Source organism: Amphiura filiformis, chromosome 4 (genome assembly GCF_039555335.1).
Source record: "Amphiura filiformis chromosome 4, Afil_fr2py, whole genome shotgun sequence".
NCBI lineage: Eukaryota > Metazoa > Echinodermata > Ophiuroidea > Amphilepidida > Amphiuridae > Amphiura > Amphiura filiformis.
The window spans coordinates 68,370,098-68,388,958 of record NC_092631.1 but is presented as its reverse complement, the minus strand read 5'-3'; the positions used below and the strand labels follow the sequence as shown (position 1 = coordinate 68,388,958).

General features: G+C 36.4%; 1 protein-coding gene across 2 annotated transcripts in view; it reads right to left on the bottom strand.

The window, feature by feature from the left end:
- Positions 1-1,090: 1,090 nt before the first annotated feature.
- The window catches only part of LOC140151271 (uncharacterized), a 59,722-nt gene continuing 41,951 nt past the window's right edge, over positions 1,091-18,861 (bottom strand). For both annotated transcript variants that reach the window (XM_072173548.1, XM_072173547.1), the window contains exons 24-39: positions 17,119-17,460; positions 15,988-16,356; positions 14,961-15,175; positions 13,954-14,215; positions 12,870-13,109; positions 12,221-12,280; positions 11,448-11,552; positions 10,759-10,872; positions 10,012-10,125; positions 9,167-9,517; positions 8,194-8,380; positions 7,207-7,475; positions 5,600-5,739; positions 4,702-4,867; positions 3,066-3,422; positions 1,091-2,705 (exon numbers count right to left, since the gene is read on the bottom strand). In XM_072173548.1, the coding sequence (XP_072029649.1) occupies positions 2,599-2,705; positions 3,066-3,422; positions 4,702-4,867; positions 5,600-5,739; positions 7,207-7,475; positions 8,194-8,380; positions 9,167-9,517; positions 10,012-10,125; positions 10,759-10,872; positions 11,448-11,552; positions 12,221-12,280; positions 12,870-13,109; positions 13,954-14,215; positions 14,961-15,175; positions 15,988-16,356; positions 17,119-17,460 (3,398 nt within the window). In that variant the 3' untranslated portion in view covers positions 1,091-2,598. The remainder of the gene's footprint in view (positions 2,706-3,065; positions 3,423-4,701; positions 4,868-5,599; positions 5,740-7,206; positions 7,476-8,193; positions 8,381-9,166; positions 9,518-10,011; positions 10,126-10,758; positions 10,873-11,447; positions 11,553-12,220; positions 12,281-12,869; positions 13,110-13,953; positions 14,216-14,960; positions 15,176-15,987; positions 16,357-17,118; positions 17,461-18,861) is intronic.

Sequence of the window (18,861 nt, the reverse complement as noted above, 5' to 3'; positions counted from 1 at the left end):
GGGCACTTGATATTGACAAGGGGTTATCATCTCGAACAAGGACTTTCAAAAAGCAGTCTAAATACGTAGACGGATCCAATTTCACACATTCCTGCTCCTGAATGGCAGCCATTAGCCGCGACGGGTACCCAACTATCCCACCTAAAATGTGGGATGATGCGGCCTTGAAGGGTATTATAAACTGCATTCTATCACCCGTGTAACATGTAGACAAAAGAGTGATGACAGTTTACAACACAAAAGAATCTAACATCAAAATTTAAGCGGGTTTAATCCACCCAATTGGGTACTCACAACACTTTGTTTGGTGCATGCGGGTACCCAAATATGGCCGACCAAATCCTGACCATGACTTGGCTCGTTGGATTCGTCTATAGGCATCGAACTGAACAAGCATTTCTAAACACTCGTCAAGTATTAGATTTATCCCAAAGAGATCCAAAGCAAGTAAATTATATTATTTTTATCAAATTTGCTTGTTTCAGACACCCTATTCATGTTACATGTATAGTGCTTTGATTTTAAAATGACGTATTTTATGTGAATCATTGTTCAATGATGATACTCACTGGTTAATAATAGTAGCCCCATGGATTCCCGAACATCTAAACAAATAATTTGTATTATTAATGATTATTAACCTTCCAATACACTTTTAATTCAGTAATCCTCAAGACTTGAAATCTTATTTTTTTTATAAAATAGACAGAACTTTATAGAATAGAATAGAATAGAAAGGATTACTTGGGCATATGGTGAACACGCTTATTACAATTATATTGACCCATTTGTTTTAGGCAAAATATTCTGTACATACAATCTCTACTGTCATATCCCTTGAATGATGAGAACTGAATACTATAAAGTCAAAAACCTAAACAAAGTAATGCGGCCCATACACGATCAATTTGATTGATCAATATCAAAGACCCTAGAAGAGTGGTTACAAAGTCTACCATTGTGCATTGAACACATGAACAATAATAGTGATTTTATTGTTCTACCATCAATAAAATCCAACTAGATTGGATCTCTTCAATAATATTGAAGAGAAATATTATTTTGGATCCAGTCCTGCATCTTGGGTCCCTAATCTTGATCAATCAAATCTATCATGCATGGGCTGCATAATAATATCATTACAAAAAATAATATAAAATATGTAAATTATCATATTTTTGTGTACATATATCAAGTGTATTTAAAAACGCAAAATATTATAATATTCATTAGCAGTACCAATATTGATTTTAACGCAATAGAATGCATAAATATATATTTTTATAAAGTTCTGATTTCTACAAAAGTATAAAAATATGTCCATGATAAAACTTCTATGAATGAGAGGAGTAAATGCTTCTGTAATTCAACTATGTACACTACCTATGCACTTCACCTACATCCATACAATAATAACAAGTATTTAAAAATAATCATAATTGCATAATGCGAACAAGAAACCCTATTCTACGGGCCCGACCAACCCAAATTGTAAATGTTTTTCCTGTAAAAGTGAATACCAGTACAAATTTCCAAACTTTCTGATTTTTTGTTTTAATATCTGATTATTTGGTATTGTAATTCATACTCACACTTTACTTTATAAGTGATGAAACTGCTTTTATTGACAATTCTTAACCCACTTAAAACATCAATAATTATAAATAATTATTATGGGAATGTACATAATACATTATGCATTATATTAAAATAAATGGCTGACTGACCCAACTATAAGAGTCCCTCCGTCTGTAGAACAAGGACTTCTTTTTTGTCGCATTATTGTAACTAAAATGTACATATATGATTTTCATATTCATTTTATACATTTATCACTTGACATTAAATAACCACTACCTTTGCAGCAAACTTTTGAAATGTTTTTTGAGACATAATATATAATCTTTTTAAATGAATTGGTCAATATTTTTCAAACATGATTTTTTGGCATATTTGTAATGCTTATGCATGTCCCAACTTACACCTAATTGGAATCAGCCAAATTAATATCTTGTTTTTACATTAAATCAACTGTATAACATCACAGTCAAGATAACAAGTGTATTTTCTTTAACTTTACCTCATTATTTCTTGTAAAAATAAAATGTTCAATTTGATTCAACATCAATGTCATTTTTCTTTACTGTTTTGATATCACAAAAAAGCAAAACTGATGAAAATATCCATAAAACATTCGTGCAGTAGCACAAGCAAACATTATAACGGGATCATACAATTGGTTGAGGGAAAAAAGTGTATATCGACTGCTCAGTGCCAAAAGTGGGTAAGTGTAATAGCTGCCCTGTGAACATTTGGCAATTTACACACAGTATATTGTACTCATCTACATGGCAGCTATTGCATTTACCCACTTCTAGCACTGAACAGTCGATATGTTTTGTATATTCGTGTGATCTGCAACATTAAATACATTAATATTTTTGGAGCTGTAAATCCAATTTTGATGGGATTTCAAGTATTTTTCAATCTGGTGTAAAAAATGGCTGTGATCATTTTTCCTGATCATGCCACAAATTATGCACAGGGACCTGGTTGTGTGTAATAGGGTCCTGTGGTGAATACACTATAAATCTTTGGTTACTGACATCCTTCTTCATCTGATCCAGTGGGGCAATCTTGGTACGCGTCACATAGCCATGATATTGGAACCACTTGAGATCCATCATCATCACACTTCACAAATGCTGCAAAGAAAAAGAAGAGAAACTTTTAAAATAAATTTTCAGAGTCTGATATTATATAAAGCAAATAGCTTGGATCAACTTTTTGATTTTACAAACTTTAAAGCGAGGCACTGTAGTTATGTCTTTGACTGTGGTGTCCTGGGTTAATTTCTTAGCTTAGGAAAGGTTAGGTGGCCTAAAATTCAAAATACGAATGAGTTTTCTTATTTTAATTTTAGAGTCAGGATTTATACAAAAATAAGTTACACAGCTATAAATCCTATAGTCATTTCAAAAAACAAAAAATAATGTGTACCAATCATTTTGATACAGATCATGTTATCTTTTTAGATTTGAGAATATCAGAATTTGTGTACTCACCACCGGGATTGACGGCAGTCACATCGTACTGAAACCCTGCCTGTTGTACACTATAATCCGACACAAAATACAGCCACATGGTATTGCCATCAGCGCTGTAAGAAGCCTGTTGATCAATATCGCCCTCTAGAGTTGTAATCAAGGTATCCAAATTTGCCGAGTCCTTCCCACTGCCAAAGTTGACGTAATCATAGTTAGCTTCCGATGAATGACTGAGGATTGATAGGACAATTTGTGTGCCTGGTGGTCCTGTGATAGACCATTCTTTGTAAGAATCACTTTGATAGGCTAGAGGGAACTTAGGCGATGTTATTCGCTGACTGATGTTGAGTGCTAGGGTGATGGTTTCAACAGATTCTGAAACAAGATGGATCATATTTATATTAGTGCTTTCTTCACAGTTCAAATATATTTTTTGTCTGTAGTTATTTTATTTATGAGTGAGGATTTCTCTTCTGATTTGACTCTCATGGTATGGTAACTTATAAACATGTCACATTCTGCCAACATGAGTGTGAGTTTGGTGTACATATGCTCAGAATGGTTCTATTCGCTGCTCTGTGTGATATCATATCAGGCACAAAGAAATGACCAAAACAAGGCTTAACTTACATGCAAATATGAAGGTCTATATGGGAGAAGAGTCCAATTGAAGGTAAAGATCAATAAAAGGAAGACTATAGTTTAATCAGCTTGTAATCGGCGGTAAATGTTAGGCTTTAACACTACACTGAAAAGTAGACCCACATGATACGGTTGACAAGTCTGGTTTACATTGTGTACGTATGTTATATAAAGTAGGTCAAGTATAGGACTTGAATTAATAATTTGTGATACTTCTGACAAGTTGTCACAAGACAATTCTCGAAACAAAATATATTGATATTAATCTGTGATGTCATAAGGCCCGCTGATTAAGAGCTGATAAAACTGTACCCATGCAATTCTAGTGATCTATTTTACCCTCAGCCTTTTTGCTACAGAGGATTGATTTAAAATGCCAACTCTGTGAGGTGCATGATTTCCTCCAAATACACCACAATTAGCTTCAAATTTGAGTTCCAATCACTTATTTATTTTTGCAAAAGAAAGGCAAAACCAGGCCCCTTTTTAGTTCCGGAGGCCACATTTTATGTCCTCAAAATCCATTCCGGAGCCCATATTTTTGAAATCTGGGCATCGCATGCCTATCAACAAACTATTTGAGTACCCCCAGGCTATTAAAGCCTTAATGTATGATTGCCGTCAAATTTTTATTTTGTTATTCTTTATTCAAAATGTTGAAATAACATTAGTAATAACTGCCGAGAAGGGTTTCTGCCCATTTTAAGCTCAAATATAACAAGGTAAAGTGAAAGAAATCCCACTGGTTATTTTGGTCATTTAACATGCAGTTCTATGGGAGGACATCTTTGCTGTGTTGACCTACAAAGACAACAAATTTGGCCGATTCCATTTAGGTGCAAGTTGAGACATGTGTAAACTAATTTTATAAATATGCAAAAAAATCAGGTTAGAAAAAAATTAACAAATTTCATATTATAAGATTGTATATTATGGGTTTAAGAAACCAAAATGATATTGTTGAAAACCCCTTAGCTTTAATTACATATATGTGGAGCACTTCAACACCTACCTTCAGTTTCCTTAATGGTATCCTCAATGAAGTTGATATACTGAGAGACTCTTGCATACACTCCAGGAGTGTTTGGTCGGCCACACCCATAACCAAAGCTGGTTACACCAACAAGATGCCATACATCATCAAAACCTTGACATACAAGAGGACCTCCGCTATCACCCTGCAAATGTAAACAATATTTATCAAGATGTCATACAACTATACAATCCTTTTCGAATTGATGTATTGATTCAATGTATTTTCTCTATATTTTATTGTTCATTGTATGTGTCTCTAACACCATATTGCAAGTTTTCTCTTGTTTTAGGCACTACATAAATTTCTGGGATCGATTGATTGATTGAATTCTTGGACAGGGATTGGTGGGTGGCAGGTCTTAGCTAGAAATTGAGGGTTGCCCGTCACTTGAATAAAATTGCCTGTCCTGGCCTGTCCTGGCCTGTCCTAATTTGACCTTTAAAACATTTACCAGACATCTATAGCCCATTGGGGGTTCAAAGAGTTCAAATATGTGCTGATATGGCCTTGTTCTACAAATTGGGTCTACTAAAAAGGGCAATAATAGCTTCTCAAAACATACAATTAATATAGCATCTGTCAAAGGCATTAATTTTGCCCGTCCCAGGAGCAAACTGGCCGTCTAAAATGACGGCCAGACGGGTGGCTAGCTAAGACCCTGGTGGGTGGTCAGACTGCCCACCTGGAAAATACTTGTAGGTGAAATCATGATAAAATTAGGGAAAATTTATATTAATCAGCCCTTTTTGGACCTCTTTCAATCAGGATCAGTTACTGAATCAACTCTGATTAGACCTTGTTCCTAGTTTAACATGACAATTATAAGTCATGTGGTTGTCACATGATTGTCACATGCTTGTCACATACAACTCACCTGACACGTATCTATGCCTCCTTGTGGTTGGCCAGCACATATCATGTTATCACTGATTGCTCTTGCTCCTAGCTTAGCACGACAACCATCAGGACTGATCAAAGGTATCATCACTTCTTGAAGACGCTCAGACACTAAGCCTGAAAGAAGAATGGTGTCAAGATTTTATTTAATAGTAATTTAAAAACTTTCAAACCTTCAGATCTATATGACATAAAGAGTGTTACCTGTCTTAATACTGAAATGACACTTTTCTTGAAGATTGGCAAGATAAATTGTCTATTAAAGATTATAACAAGCAGACTTATTGACCTTTGACATGTACTTACTTAGTTATGGTGCATGTACACTGTACAGTGGTATTGAGCATGTACATGCAGTCATGATCACTCGCTTGTTCATGATCTCAGGAGGTGCACCTTCAAAACCCACATAGTCATAATCCCATTTGGTGTTTGTTTTTTTAAACACTTCTATGGTTTAGAATTGAATTAAGCCTAAATTTGTCCTCTGTTCAACATAGACATATCTGACTTTCCTTTTTGATCAGGAATCCTAAAAACATGGAAATGTCTTTCTAAATCATAAAACCTTCAAAATTCTCAAGAACCATGGAAACCCTGAGTTGAAAGGACAAAAGGGGTGAGATCATTTATCTCATTCAAGTTCATGTGGTCATCGTTACTGCACAGTTCATCAGCTTTGATATGTGCAGTAATGTTCGCTAAAGATGCGCATTGTGTGACATCTTGAGGGGTTGGGAGCAAGAAAGCCGTAACTCACAATCACCTGCTCCCACAAAATGAGCATAAAGTCACCAGAGCACTAATGAAGATACAGTCCATTAAACATGACAAAATTCAATAGAAAACAAAAGATATTCTGAAGGAATATTGATTTTTGATGACATAAGCAAGGAGCAATCCTAACATGTTTGGTATGATTTTAAAGTGTATAATAAGGCTTTCAAATCTGGAATATCTCAGAAAGTTATTTTGTCTGCTGATGCTCATTTTGTGAAAGCAGGTCATAGTGAGTTAAGACTGTCTGGTTCTCAACCCTTGATATGTAGGGGTAATACTGCTAATATGATATACTGAAAAGGTCATTAGTTTTCAGGGTTCGACCTGTTTTTGCCAGTTTTTGCCTGGTTTAAACCGGCAAAAATGGCAAAAACTCACATATAGTTACTCAAATATTAAAAAGTAACACAGAAAGCTCACAAACAGTAACACACAACTGAAATGAATCATTCAACATATTTTTTGTCTCATCAAGTCCTAAAAATGAAAAAGTTTTGAATTTGATATATGACACATTTTGGTTAAATGCACTTGAGCAATAAAACGTGTGCCTTTAATTTCTTAGTATGGTACTTATAATTACAAATCCTGGTCTTGTTACATTCAGGAAATTATTTTTGTAACTTAATCATTTGTTTTGAGATGATAAAACTGAACTATTAATCACTTTTTTTGTTTTTGTCATTTTTGCCGGCAAAAACTAGCAAAAACTGTTTTTGCCAAGCGGTTAAAACCACGGTTAAAACCATGTTTTTTTCCACTTGCGGCAAAAACCTGCGAACCCTGTTAGTTTTCAAAACCTACCTTCCTCCATTGTAGAACCCCATCCAATAGCATGACACTCTCTGTATGCTAGCGTCTCATCATCGATTGTAGCCAAACAAGAAGGCAACACAAAATTAGTGTAGTTGACACGCTCTGGTAGGTACAGCAGGGCAATGTCATGTTCCTCATCAAACATTGTCTGGTCGTAAGTTGGATGAGAAATTATTTTCAGGAATCGATATGGCTTGTGATTTGGTGATGGTTTGCCAAGTTCTGTGTCTCCAAAGATTGCACTATGGAAGTTTCCACTGAAAAAGAGAAGACGAAAAGAGTCAAAACATACAGTTTTAACTGTAGGGCAAAGTTGTCCACAACTATTAACCATGGGATGAATGGTGCCCAAAAGAAGTGAAAGGGGAGACATGACAATCATTGGGGTATGAAACTCGTTCTGTAAGCACACTGTTGTTAACTGTTGAAAATATCAGAGAAAAGGCTAGTAGGAAATTACTTTTTGTCCCATTGTAAAAATTATCACCACAGGATTATCCCAGAGACTTAATTTACGCATTTCTCCCATTTAATCCATGTACTTTGAAGGTGCATTTGCACTGACTCCAAACCAATTTGTTATGTATTGAACTGAAAACATAACTGCTCTTCTCCATCTGACTCATTAGCTCAGTTGGTAGAGCATCAGCCTGGTGAAACAAATGTCCTAGGTTAAAATCCTGGATGATCAGTGAAATTTTTTCACTAGCTGTAATTTATGAATGTGGAGACTTGCGTTAAAAACTTTCCTCATATTTAATTGTTATGTAGTTTCAAAAATAACTTTGCACCCGGCGCTGAACAATCACACTAGTCTCACTAGCCTTAGGCCCAAACTCTAATCCAAAATCCTAACCCTAACAAACATGGTATTCTGAATCTTTAATTATTCTATAATTTTTTTGCAACTTATTTCACCTACACCACATAATATGATGCAGTAATTGCCTAGATCCACATTCATGCGGTACTTACACACAATGTGCTGCAGTGATAGCCCATCTTTGATTAATCAATGTCGCCCCACATTGATGATCACCGTAACTATCTCTAAGAGACGCAGTCCACGGCCAATCACCTGGTGCTGCATTGACTCCACCAATGATACGACTTTGAACCGATCCCTCTGGTACAGTGCCACAAAGACCAGTGCCAAATATATCTGAAAACAATAGCAAAGCAGTGTTATTACATTATATGATATCTTCCAAGCAATAAAAGTGAGTTTTCAGGCAGCAGATTCAATTTTTGTTTTTAATCGGTATTATCATCTGTTTTACTGTGCTAACCCATCAACATTGGGTCTGAGATATGGAGCAGTTACACAATGCAGTATAAAGATATTTTTCCTTTTGCATAACATATCTGAGTGTCTATCAAAGGTGGTGTTTGCAATGAAAGTAATGGCTCAGTTTTACAAGAGCTGTACTTTATTCTGTGAGTATGTATCGTTCTCAAAATAATCAAAGGGTGTATGACAGGAATGGTGTACCAGATTCTAAAGTTGCACCAAAATAAAATAGATTTTTGATTTATAAAAACACATTTTAAAAGTTTAAATGAAACTGATCTTGATTTTGTAATTAAAGCTATTTAAATACTGTATATTGTCTCTAATAAATGCCTGGGGCATTGCATTTTTAAAAAGGGGCGGCGTTTATTGGAGCCAAGTTTTCAATGAAAAAATTCTTAGATAAGCTTAAAAACCACACGGAAATAATGATTTATGAACTTAAGATCAATGACTTTCTGTTAAGTTCCCGGTTTGCGATATCACTTTCAGCAATTACTGATCGTGTGTGGATCGTCGGAAGCCTAATTACATGAGATAACATTTTGGTAGAATAAATAGGTGGGGCATTTATTAGAGGGGGAATTTATCATAAGTCTGCTGCAATAAACAAATCAGGAATAAGATGAAAACTGAAGTGAGGGATAAGTGTCCTACCTCCTTCTGCCTTTTCACAGAATGTCCCCTGACCATCCACATAGGTATCACAATCATACGGCCATGGTTCATTCAAAGTGCTCTCGTATATCTCTACACAGGCAGCACTCACATCAGCACACACACTCCGGCAGGGGGTAGCAGATTTGCTGTAATTAGGCCAGGGGCATTGTGGGTAAAGTCCTGAGCAGTGAAGTAGTTGCATCTGGGGATGACATTCCATTATCGATGCGAGGTTTGAAAGGTTGTTGAGGGCGTCTTGTTGAGATGCGGCATAGGCATTGGGGAAATAGGTAGCATTATATGGGAGAAGAGTCAAACAAGTTGATGATTCTATTGGGTGACATGGAACTGAAAAGAAACAAAGAAAATTGTCATCGAGTGAGTACAAGAAAATAATATAATGAATACGCTGTTAGTTTCCAGATGATTTTATTTTCTTTAATTTTGTGAATGGACAGTGAGCCGTTTTTGGTGAAATTTAATTTTGGGTTGAACATGAAGATATAGCTACACTGTCTGATTCCTGCTCACAATTTAGGTATTGCAAATCTAGAAAGCAACCACTTATTCTTTAATAAAATGATGAAAATGTTGGATCTCCATCTGCAATAAAGTTGTTTACATCTCATTTATTTAATATGATGATTCATTTGTTCAATACAAATCCCCTGCAGATGTTATTACAAGAAAGTTGTATCAATCAAATACACCAGATCATGATACCACAATGGCTTTTGTACCAACCAGGAATCCAGCTTGCATACACTTGGGACATTTTGTTTCTTTCACTATTATCTTTCACTGTATAAGCTACTAAGTTTTAAAATGCAGACTTCTCTTACCAATTTCACAAAACTCTCCATCAAATCCAAGAGGACATTCACATGTGAAGCTATTTACACCATCAATGCATACACCGCCATTCAGACACGGCATGGCGGTGCAATCATCAATATCTGAGAAAAAAGCAATGGATCAAAGTTAATGAGTGTTATAATATCCAACTTGTCTGATAAAAATATGTGCATATCAAATTGCTAATATGTGACCGTTACAATGAAAAGTTCCATAAATTATTTCTGATGATCACCATGCGATCATTATGTCTCAACAAGCATGTTGTGTGTCTATGCACACTGTCTGATATCAATGTCTAATATTGTACAACCAATAACCTAATTACATGTATTCTTTACAAGCCACACCTACTGAATAATAATTTGGAAATAAGCTTTTTTTGTGGATATCTATTGAACTATTACATAAAACCGGGTGCTATAGTTTGATCAGCTCATAATTGACGGTAATTGTTAGGCTTTTACCACTATGCCGAAAGTAGTCCGACGTTATTTGTGATATAATTGACCTGTCTGGTCTATATTTTGCGTGTTAAAGAAAGTAGATAAAGTATAGGACTACAATTAATAATTTGTAAAGTTGCTGGCGAGATGTCACTCTCATATAAAATATATTGATATTAATCCGCAATGTTATAAGGCCTGCCAATTACAAGCTGATCAAACTATAGAATCACAAAAGGCCTCTTTAAATAAATAAATAAATAAATAAGAGCTTTGACTTCAACCTACTTGTTTCACACTTATCTCCAGTGAAGCCAGAAGCACATTGACATGTGAAAGAATTCAATCCATCCGTACATATACCACCATTCTTACAGGGATTAGGCATACACTCATTGGTTTCTGAAAGTGACAAAAATAGTCAGTTTTATCATTGGTCATTATGCACTCTTCAAATAAATATGTAGTTTGGTATTTCCATGACTATAAATAGCACACGCATATATATACACAGTGGTGACACCAGTGGGGCATTTGCCACCCCAAACTTGGGCCTCCCTCAGTTGCTCGCCCAGTCGGAACAAAAATTTTAGGTTAACTATTAGGTTAACTATCCAAGCTACTTCACAGGGCTCCAAGACATGGAAAAAGGAAGCCTGGGAGACCTGCCCTATATATTGCTGTTCTCAAGTAAGATACTGGCCTGGAAGCTACAGAGCTTAGGAAAGCAATATTGACAGTAAGCTATAATTCTATTATAATTCAAGGACACAACTCGCCTTAAGTACATATTAAAGCTCACATCCCCTACACAGTCGTTTTCACCCAAATTTTTGGCAAACAATTGCTGATCACAAATGTTTGTCAAACATTTTCGTAAACGCCCGTAAATGTTTGGCAAATGTTTGTGATCGCTAAATGTATGTCAAATGTTTGGCAAAGTTGGCTATGTACACCCCACATACACCGATGCTTACCTTGATCACACAGTAGCCCTTGGTATCCAGGTGCACAGAGACAGAAGAATGTACCTGCAATGTCTTCACATGTTGCACCATTATAGCAAGGATCAGATGCACAATCTGTACAAAATTAACAAATACTTTATAAAATAAAGAGCAGCATGACCCAGCGGTTAAGGTCTTTCTGGCGCAAGAGCACCCCAGTCCCCAGTTCAATTCCAGCAGAGGGAAATATCACAAATTTATTATCCGCTTTCTTCATTGAATTGTGGGGCATTTGCAGTGACTGATAAAGATCTTGCAGTCAATTCCGATCAGGGTAATGCCTGCCTGTCTGTACACCCTATGCTGGGCAGTAGAATAGTGTTTGACATTGAATGATTGACCCAGGTTAAATAAAATAAATTGTACATAATGAAACAGTTTGCTCTTGGCTGTGTTTTCATATTCATTTTTACATGTAACATTCAGACCTGAAACTGACCATTTGTGAAAAAAGAGGAAAATGTTTTAAAAGAGAGGAAAATGGTGCAAAATCATGCTAAACATCTCAAATTGGGCTGAAAATAACAAATAATGCAAAAATTTCAGGAATAAAAAAGAGGAAATCATCTACAAAGGGGAAAAGTTTCAGGTCTGAACATTTGAAGTGCTATTATCTTCATGCTGGATACAACAGCAAACATTTTTTCCATCACAGAAAAAGTATATAGGCCTACTCTTGATTATCAATTTAAAATAGTAATAATAATGGTTTCAATTAAAAGAGCAGTAGTATAATACGGTACCTGGTCTTGGTGTTTCTGTTGGGCTCATGCTCTGTTGTGGTGGTTGAGTACTGGCACTAGCTGTAAATAACAACACACAACATCATCCATCATAGTATTCCTATTTGATTCATGTTAATCATTTGATTTATGATGAGAAAATGATGATAAAATATACAGTAATTTCATTCCTTGAACCACACAGAACTTTTAACAGTTATTGCTTTATGAATGAAATCCTCATTTTGAAGCTACACATTGCAAATTGAATGGGCTCTTCTGGTTGAAAACCATGCAACTCTATGGAAGACATAACCTTAATCGTCCACACAGGGGGTGTGAATTTCAAATGGGGTTACCTGAATGGGTAACTCCATTTGAAATTCACACCCCCTGTGTGGGAGACTATTTATGTCTTCCATATGGGGTGTATGGATTTCAACTGAATAGCCCATTAGGATTCATGTATGCCAATTAGCAACTTTGTGTAAAGAAGTAGATTGGGGACTTCCACCAGTATCGTTCACCACCTCCATCTTTTTAGGATGTGCGCTCTTTGTGCATTTCTCTTGGAGGGCAATAAGGATGTCATAAAATGGCACAAAACTACACAGCACATAGCTCAGGCTTTATCATTCTACTAGGTTTATCAATACAGATATAAACTTACTTGGGCAACCAATTTCATCAGTGTTATCGCCACACTCTGATGTACCATCACAAACCATTTCCAGTGGTATACATGCTCCATCACCGCATAGGAATTCCTGTGGAGAGCATGTCCTGAATCCATAGCAACCATATTCATCTGTGTTACGGATGCAGTCTGTGATATTATCACAATGCCAACCTTCTGGTATGCAGATGCCACTCCCACAATCAAATTGATCTTGTAAGCATTGTATGGGCTCTGAAAAGGAATAAGATTGGTAATAATCAAAATTAAAATTTATTTCAACTGCATTGACATCTTGTGTTAGGAGTTTTCTTCCGTTTCTTGAATGAGTTTTGATTGAAATATATCTTGAAAAATTCAAATAATCAGATTCAAAATATTTAACATGGCCAAACCGGAGGTGAAGCTGCACAGCAGTGGTGTACCATGGCCGCTCCTACCCAATTTTGCCGCCCCTTCCCCAACAGCCCGAAAAGGTTGACCCAATTTTTTTCCGGTAGTTTGAAAAGTGAAGAGCAAAAAAAAAAAAAAAAAAGTTTTTAAGCGCTAGTGCCCTAAAAGCAACACATTTTGATGTATAGTACCATTTAAAAAAATTTTTTATACTTTTTTCAAATTTTTCCGCCCTTTTTTTCTTTACTAATTCTTTTGGCCGACCCTTCGTTTTGGCCACCCCGGTTTTGGCCACCCCTTCTTCTTCCACCGCCCCTTCGCTATGGCCGCCCCCGGGTTTTACCCCAGGGGGCCCGCACCCCAAATCCCCCCCAAAAAAATATGTGCATGCACAGCTGCTGGATCATGATCAAAATCTTTAAAATGATCGAAAACTTAATCTACTTTCTGTAACTCCCAAAATATATAGACCAGACAGGTCAACTAAATCACTCTTAACGTCGGTCTACCTTTAGGCGTAGAGGTAAAAGCCTAACAATATTCCGAACAAGCTGATCAAAGCATAGTTAAACCACATACTTGAAGTTTAAGTTTTGGGAAGAAGATTCACAAAGTTTCACAAAATCCCCCCCCCTGGAAAAAAGTCTGTTTTTTGCAAAAATCCTGCATAAGGGCATGCACATACCTGAAGCAATAACTGATGTCACAGTAAGGTCAAATCCATCCTTGAATATGCTGTCATCACTTGTTAACCGTACCCACAATGCATCACCAGTACTTTGTATCGGTGGCGGTACCCTAATGCCAGACCACTCAAAGAATAAAGAGTCACTTGTAAAGGGGTCGTCTCCTTGACCTATGCGAACCATGTCAAAGTTCTTTTCTGTCTCAAAAGTCATGAACATGAGGTGGACTTGGTACTCTGGTTCTACAGTGATGACCCAGACCTGAAAAAGAAGAAATTAAATCATATACATAGTTTAAACAACAAAATAGCAGAACAAAGTTTAAACAACAATGCAGATCTGCAAAATGGCTATTACCAAACCCATTTTAATCAATTTTAAGGATGTGAAAATTACAAAGATTCATAAAAAGGATCAGTGTCTTCCATGTTAATGAATTGATCACAATGAACATGGCTAGTATCATAAAAGTCATGCAATGTCAAAATGAAATAGCCCATTTCATTTCATTCTGAGAATATACATTGTAGCACCGTGAAAAGAGCTATTCAAATAGTGATCTTATTCCCACACCAGAAACTTTCTTGAATGCATTCCTGATCACAGCTGTCAGTCTAGCTGACAAAAAAACACATGGCTATGAAGTTTGATGCTATACTACGATCACTTCTTAATTAAATAGGTGGGACTCATATTATCATGTATTGATATAGAATGGATCCAGCAAAGCACCTACACAAACTGCACTTTGAGTATTGTATGCCTGATGTTGGCTTTCGTGAATTTTCACAGCAATAAGTAGGGACTTTATTTATTGATGTGTTCCAAGTTTTGAGATATTTTCTCAAATATAAGAGCTGTCTGTTGTTTGTACTCATTTTAATGCATTTTTCATGCTGATTCCAAATATAGTCATGAAAATTTACAATTTTGACATTTTTGAGTTAAGAAAACAATGAAATGTGTCGTCTGCAATCGTAGTATACTATATAGTCTGTGCCCTTACCTGATCTGTGTTTCCATAATAGCCCACAGGATACCCTGGTGACAAAATGGTGGTGGAATCAAGGCCTGATAAAGCAACATGCTCTATATCAGGACATGATGCCTCATCACTGTTATCTGAACAGTCGTTGACTTGATCACAGCGCCATCTAGAGGGCACACAGTTTGTATCCCCACATTGGAAAGCATCTGGTTGCTCACAGAACTTGGCTGTAGCTGAAAGTAAAAATTGAAGTACACAATTATTATTCCTGATGACGTCCTGTGGATTTGGTGATGAAATATTAAGTTAGTTTGTATTTGTCGAAAGATTAAAAAAAAAGTTAGTTTGTATTTTGTTGAGAGAACTATTTAAAAGTCCTTTCATCATGAATAATTGTCAATGCATCCTTTTCAGTGATCATGCTTTGTACAAATTGAAGCTTCACAAACATAACTTTCTGTTCATTTGTACATGATCAAATCTCAACTTTGAAGAAAGTGGTAAGGTTGGAACTATTCATTTTCATGCTAAAACACCTGAATACTTGAATTTTCAAAAACTGTTTTCAATTGCTGTCAAATACTTCCACCTTTTTTCTGCTTTAGGGTTGGACTTTTTTTTAAAAATTTTATAAATCATAGTCAAAAGTTGTATAATATAAAAAAAAACCATATGAGGTGTTTAGATTATTTTTCACGCTAAACATGTTTTACATGGTTCTTTTGAGCAAGGTCAAACAATAAAATGAAATTGTTCTTGTTGGTCTTTTCTTTTTTAAATTTTATAAAGAGTAAAACGTTGTATAATTAAAAAAACAACAAAAACATATGAGGTGTTTATATTTTGCACAGTAAACACGTTTTTCCTGGTTCTTTTATAAATCATAGTTAAAAGTTGTACAACAACAACAATAAGGTGTCTGGTAGACACCGAAACGTCCACAGTGAGTACTGACCACAGTGAAATAAGAAAATTATACTATTATGAAATTGTTCTTGTTTTTAGCCTAAAGAGAATAACAAAATCGCAAGAAAATGCAACTTACATTCGACAGCATACACTTCAATATGGAAGCCTTGAAATCCGGTGGAAAAATCACTCTGGAGTTGAACCCACACCTTTGTATTGTCAACCACTTCAAACCCAGCATTAGCCACATCTTCACCATAATACTGTCCTATAATGCTACTCCTATCCATTGCATCAGACCCAGAGCCTATCGTGAGAGTGTCACAGCATGCCTCTATGCCAAGGTCTTTGAATTTGACAACAAGGTTGAGATCTTGAGGTCCATCCACTACCCATGTGCAGTCATACTGGTCTGGGTATGGGTTGGGATAGTTTGGACTTGCTAGGGTCAGTGGTTCTTCTTCAGTCACTTGTAGATTTGTTTTGCCACATGGTGCAAATATTCCTGAAAATAATAAGGTTTGAATTATTATGTGTTCTGAAAGATATGTTATCTATTCTTTAGTTCACCCGAAGTTTGGGTGTTTCATTGATGGCTTTTCGTGGTTGCCATGCATGCATACCGACAAACTGCCCTTGTACGCATGAGTGTTTGTTCTGTGAGATTAACTTTACACCTGCGATTTGATACTGCACTACCAATCTTGAGATGAACCATTGTATAGTATAATGTCTCTGAGGCAATGTCGCAGGTTCGTGCATGCAACATTGCACTTAACTTTGGCTTCCTCTCACATGCTTTAAATATTAGAGTTGGGAGACTATCACTTTTTTCCTAGTCGGCAGCAAATAGTCACGACTACGACTATAGTTGCGACTATCTGTGGTCAGAATTGGACCAAAATATCAGGTGAAAGTTTGGTGCAAATTTACAATTAACAAGTCAACAAGACCAATTTAATGATGATTTATGAACTTTATGATTACTTGTTTGTATAGTGTTACTAAATATATTGGAAAAACAATGACTAACGTTTTTATCACATTTTCACAGTTTATGTAAGTATTTGGTTGGTTTTGGTGCGTATATTTGGCACTTTTAACCTGATTTTGTAACATTTATATATAGTTGCGTTTGACGACTTTTGGTTTTCAATAGTCGTGGTCGCGACTAGCAGTAATAGTTGTGACTAACGACTATTGGCGAATTAGTCGCCCAACTCTATTAAATATGCAACAAAAATAAATCAAACTATTCCACCCATACCTTTTTCACATAAGACAGTATTTGGGTCATCTCCTACTGGGTAATCCGTGCAGTAAATAGGCCAAGAACCTGCACCAAGCAAAGCCTCATATGTGGCATAGCAGCTGGCTGTGACCTGGTCACACATATCCCTACATGGGACTAGTCCATTGGTTAGCTCACACTCAGACATGAATGCTGAGCAGAAGAACATCTCAGCATTAGGATGACAGGATAAGATGAGATTGATGTTTTGTATTGTGATCTCATGAGATTGCTGCGTTGTGGTCCAAGTCCAGGAGTAAGGAAGGGATGCGGCACAGGTGCTTGTTGGTACGACTGGATCACATGGAACTGATATCACTGGAAAAGAGATGCAAAAATATATAGGAATTTGTTTGAAACAGGGCCGTAGCAAGTGGGGCAGCAGGGGATGCCATGGCCGCCCCACTTTTTGAGAAAAATCTTATGTTTTTCTTTATATCTTTATTTCAATTTGGTCATATATTTGTATTTTGGCCGCCCCACATTTGTCATGGCCGCCCCACATTTTACAACCTTGCTACGGCCCTGGTTTGAAACAATATGCTGTAAGTGCAAATATTTTGCCTAATTATCAGATGGTTGAGGATCATTCAAATTCTAAACTGTAAAATGAAACACTTTAGGTCCAGTTTCTATTTGTGTGATAGGTTTTTACGACGGGAGTTCATAACAATTTAGTACGTTTTTAGTGGGTTCACCACCGGACAAGTTTCTAGACAGTTCTAAACTTGTCCAATGGCGAACCCGCTAAAAACTTACTAATTGTCCAGTTACTATTTCAAATTTGATTCTCACAGTGATAAAAAGTGGATATGTATCATTAATCTTCATAAAATAGACCCAAGATGAATAAAGATTACTGCAAATTTTGTCTTTACTTGTGATCCACGACCATGGGAAATGAATCGCTGAAGAAGTGTTTTCATGAAGTATCATAATCTAAATGGAATCTTAAAGATTTTCATTTTATCAATTTTATAAAATATATCTAGTTACGGTCCTGGGGATAAATTCTCACAACAATATCCTACATGTAAGTTATGTCTTACAGGGTGTGTACAGCTGCTATCTCCATTCATTTACTGCATGGTCACTTTGCCCTTGTGGTGAACTATACTGAATATACCTGTGACCTGATGGGAATACTAAAAACAGATAAGACAGCTAACAAAGTGTCAAAATGTACTTGCTGGATCTAAGAGCATTTGCTCCCTCCATGGTCAGTGTAACTAACCACATCTGTAGGTGGTTGTGGTCATAGCCTTATGGTTTTACTCAATGGTAAAGCAGCCATGCAGTATAAGCAGGGCCGGATTTACCATAGGGCCAGATGGGCCCGGACCCAGAGCCCCCAAATTTTGGGGGCCCCAAAAATTGGCCTGTGCAGTGTGCATCTTCCATTTTAGCCAAAAAACACTATGTTTTGGGCAAAAATAGCCTACAAAAATTGCAAAATTTTGCGCGCTTCGTGCGCACTAGCCTGTAATATAACAAAATCAGCCTTAATTCAGGCTAAAATAGTCTAAAATTGACATTTTTTGTGCCCTTCGCGCGCAAATGTCCTTGTAAGATCTAAAAAACATGCCACTTGAGTGCACATGCCTTCCTCACGGTGCGTTTGGGGCCTCCAAATTTTGGCCTGGCCCAGGGCCCCAAAAAAGGTAAATCCGGCCCGGAGTACAAGGAGGGTGATACAGCCCATTTAAGATATATCTTAGG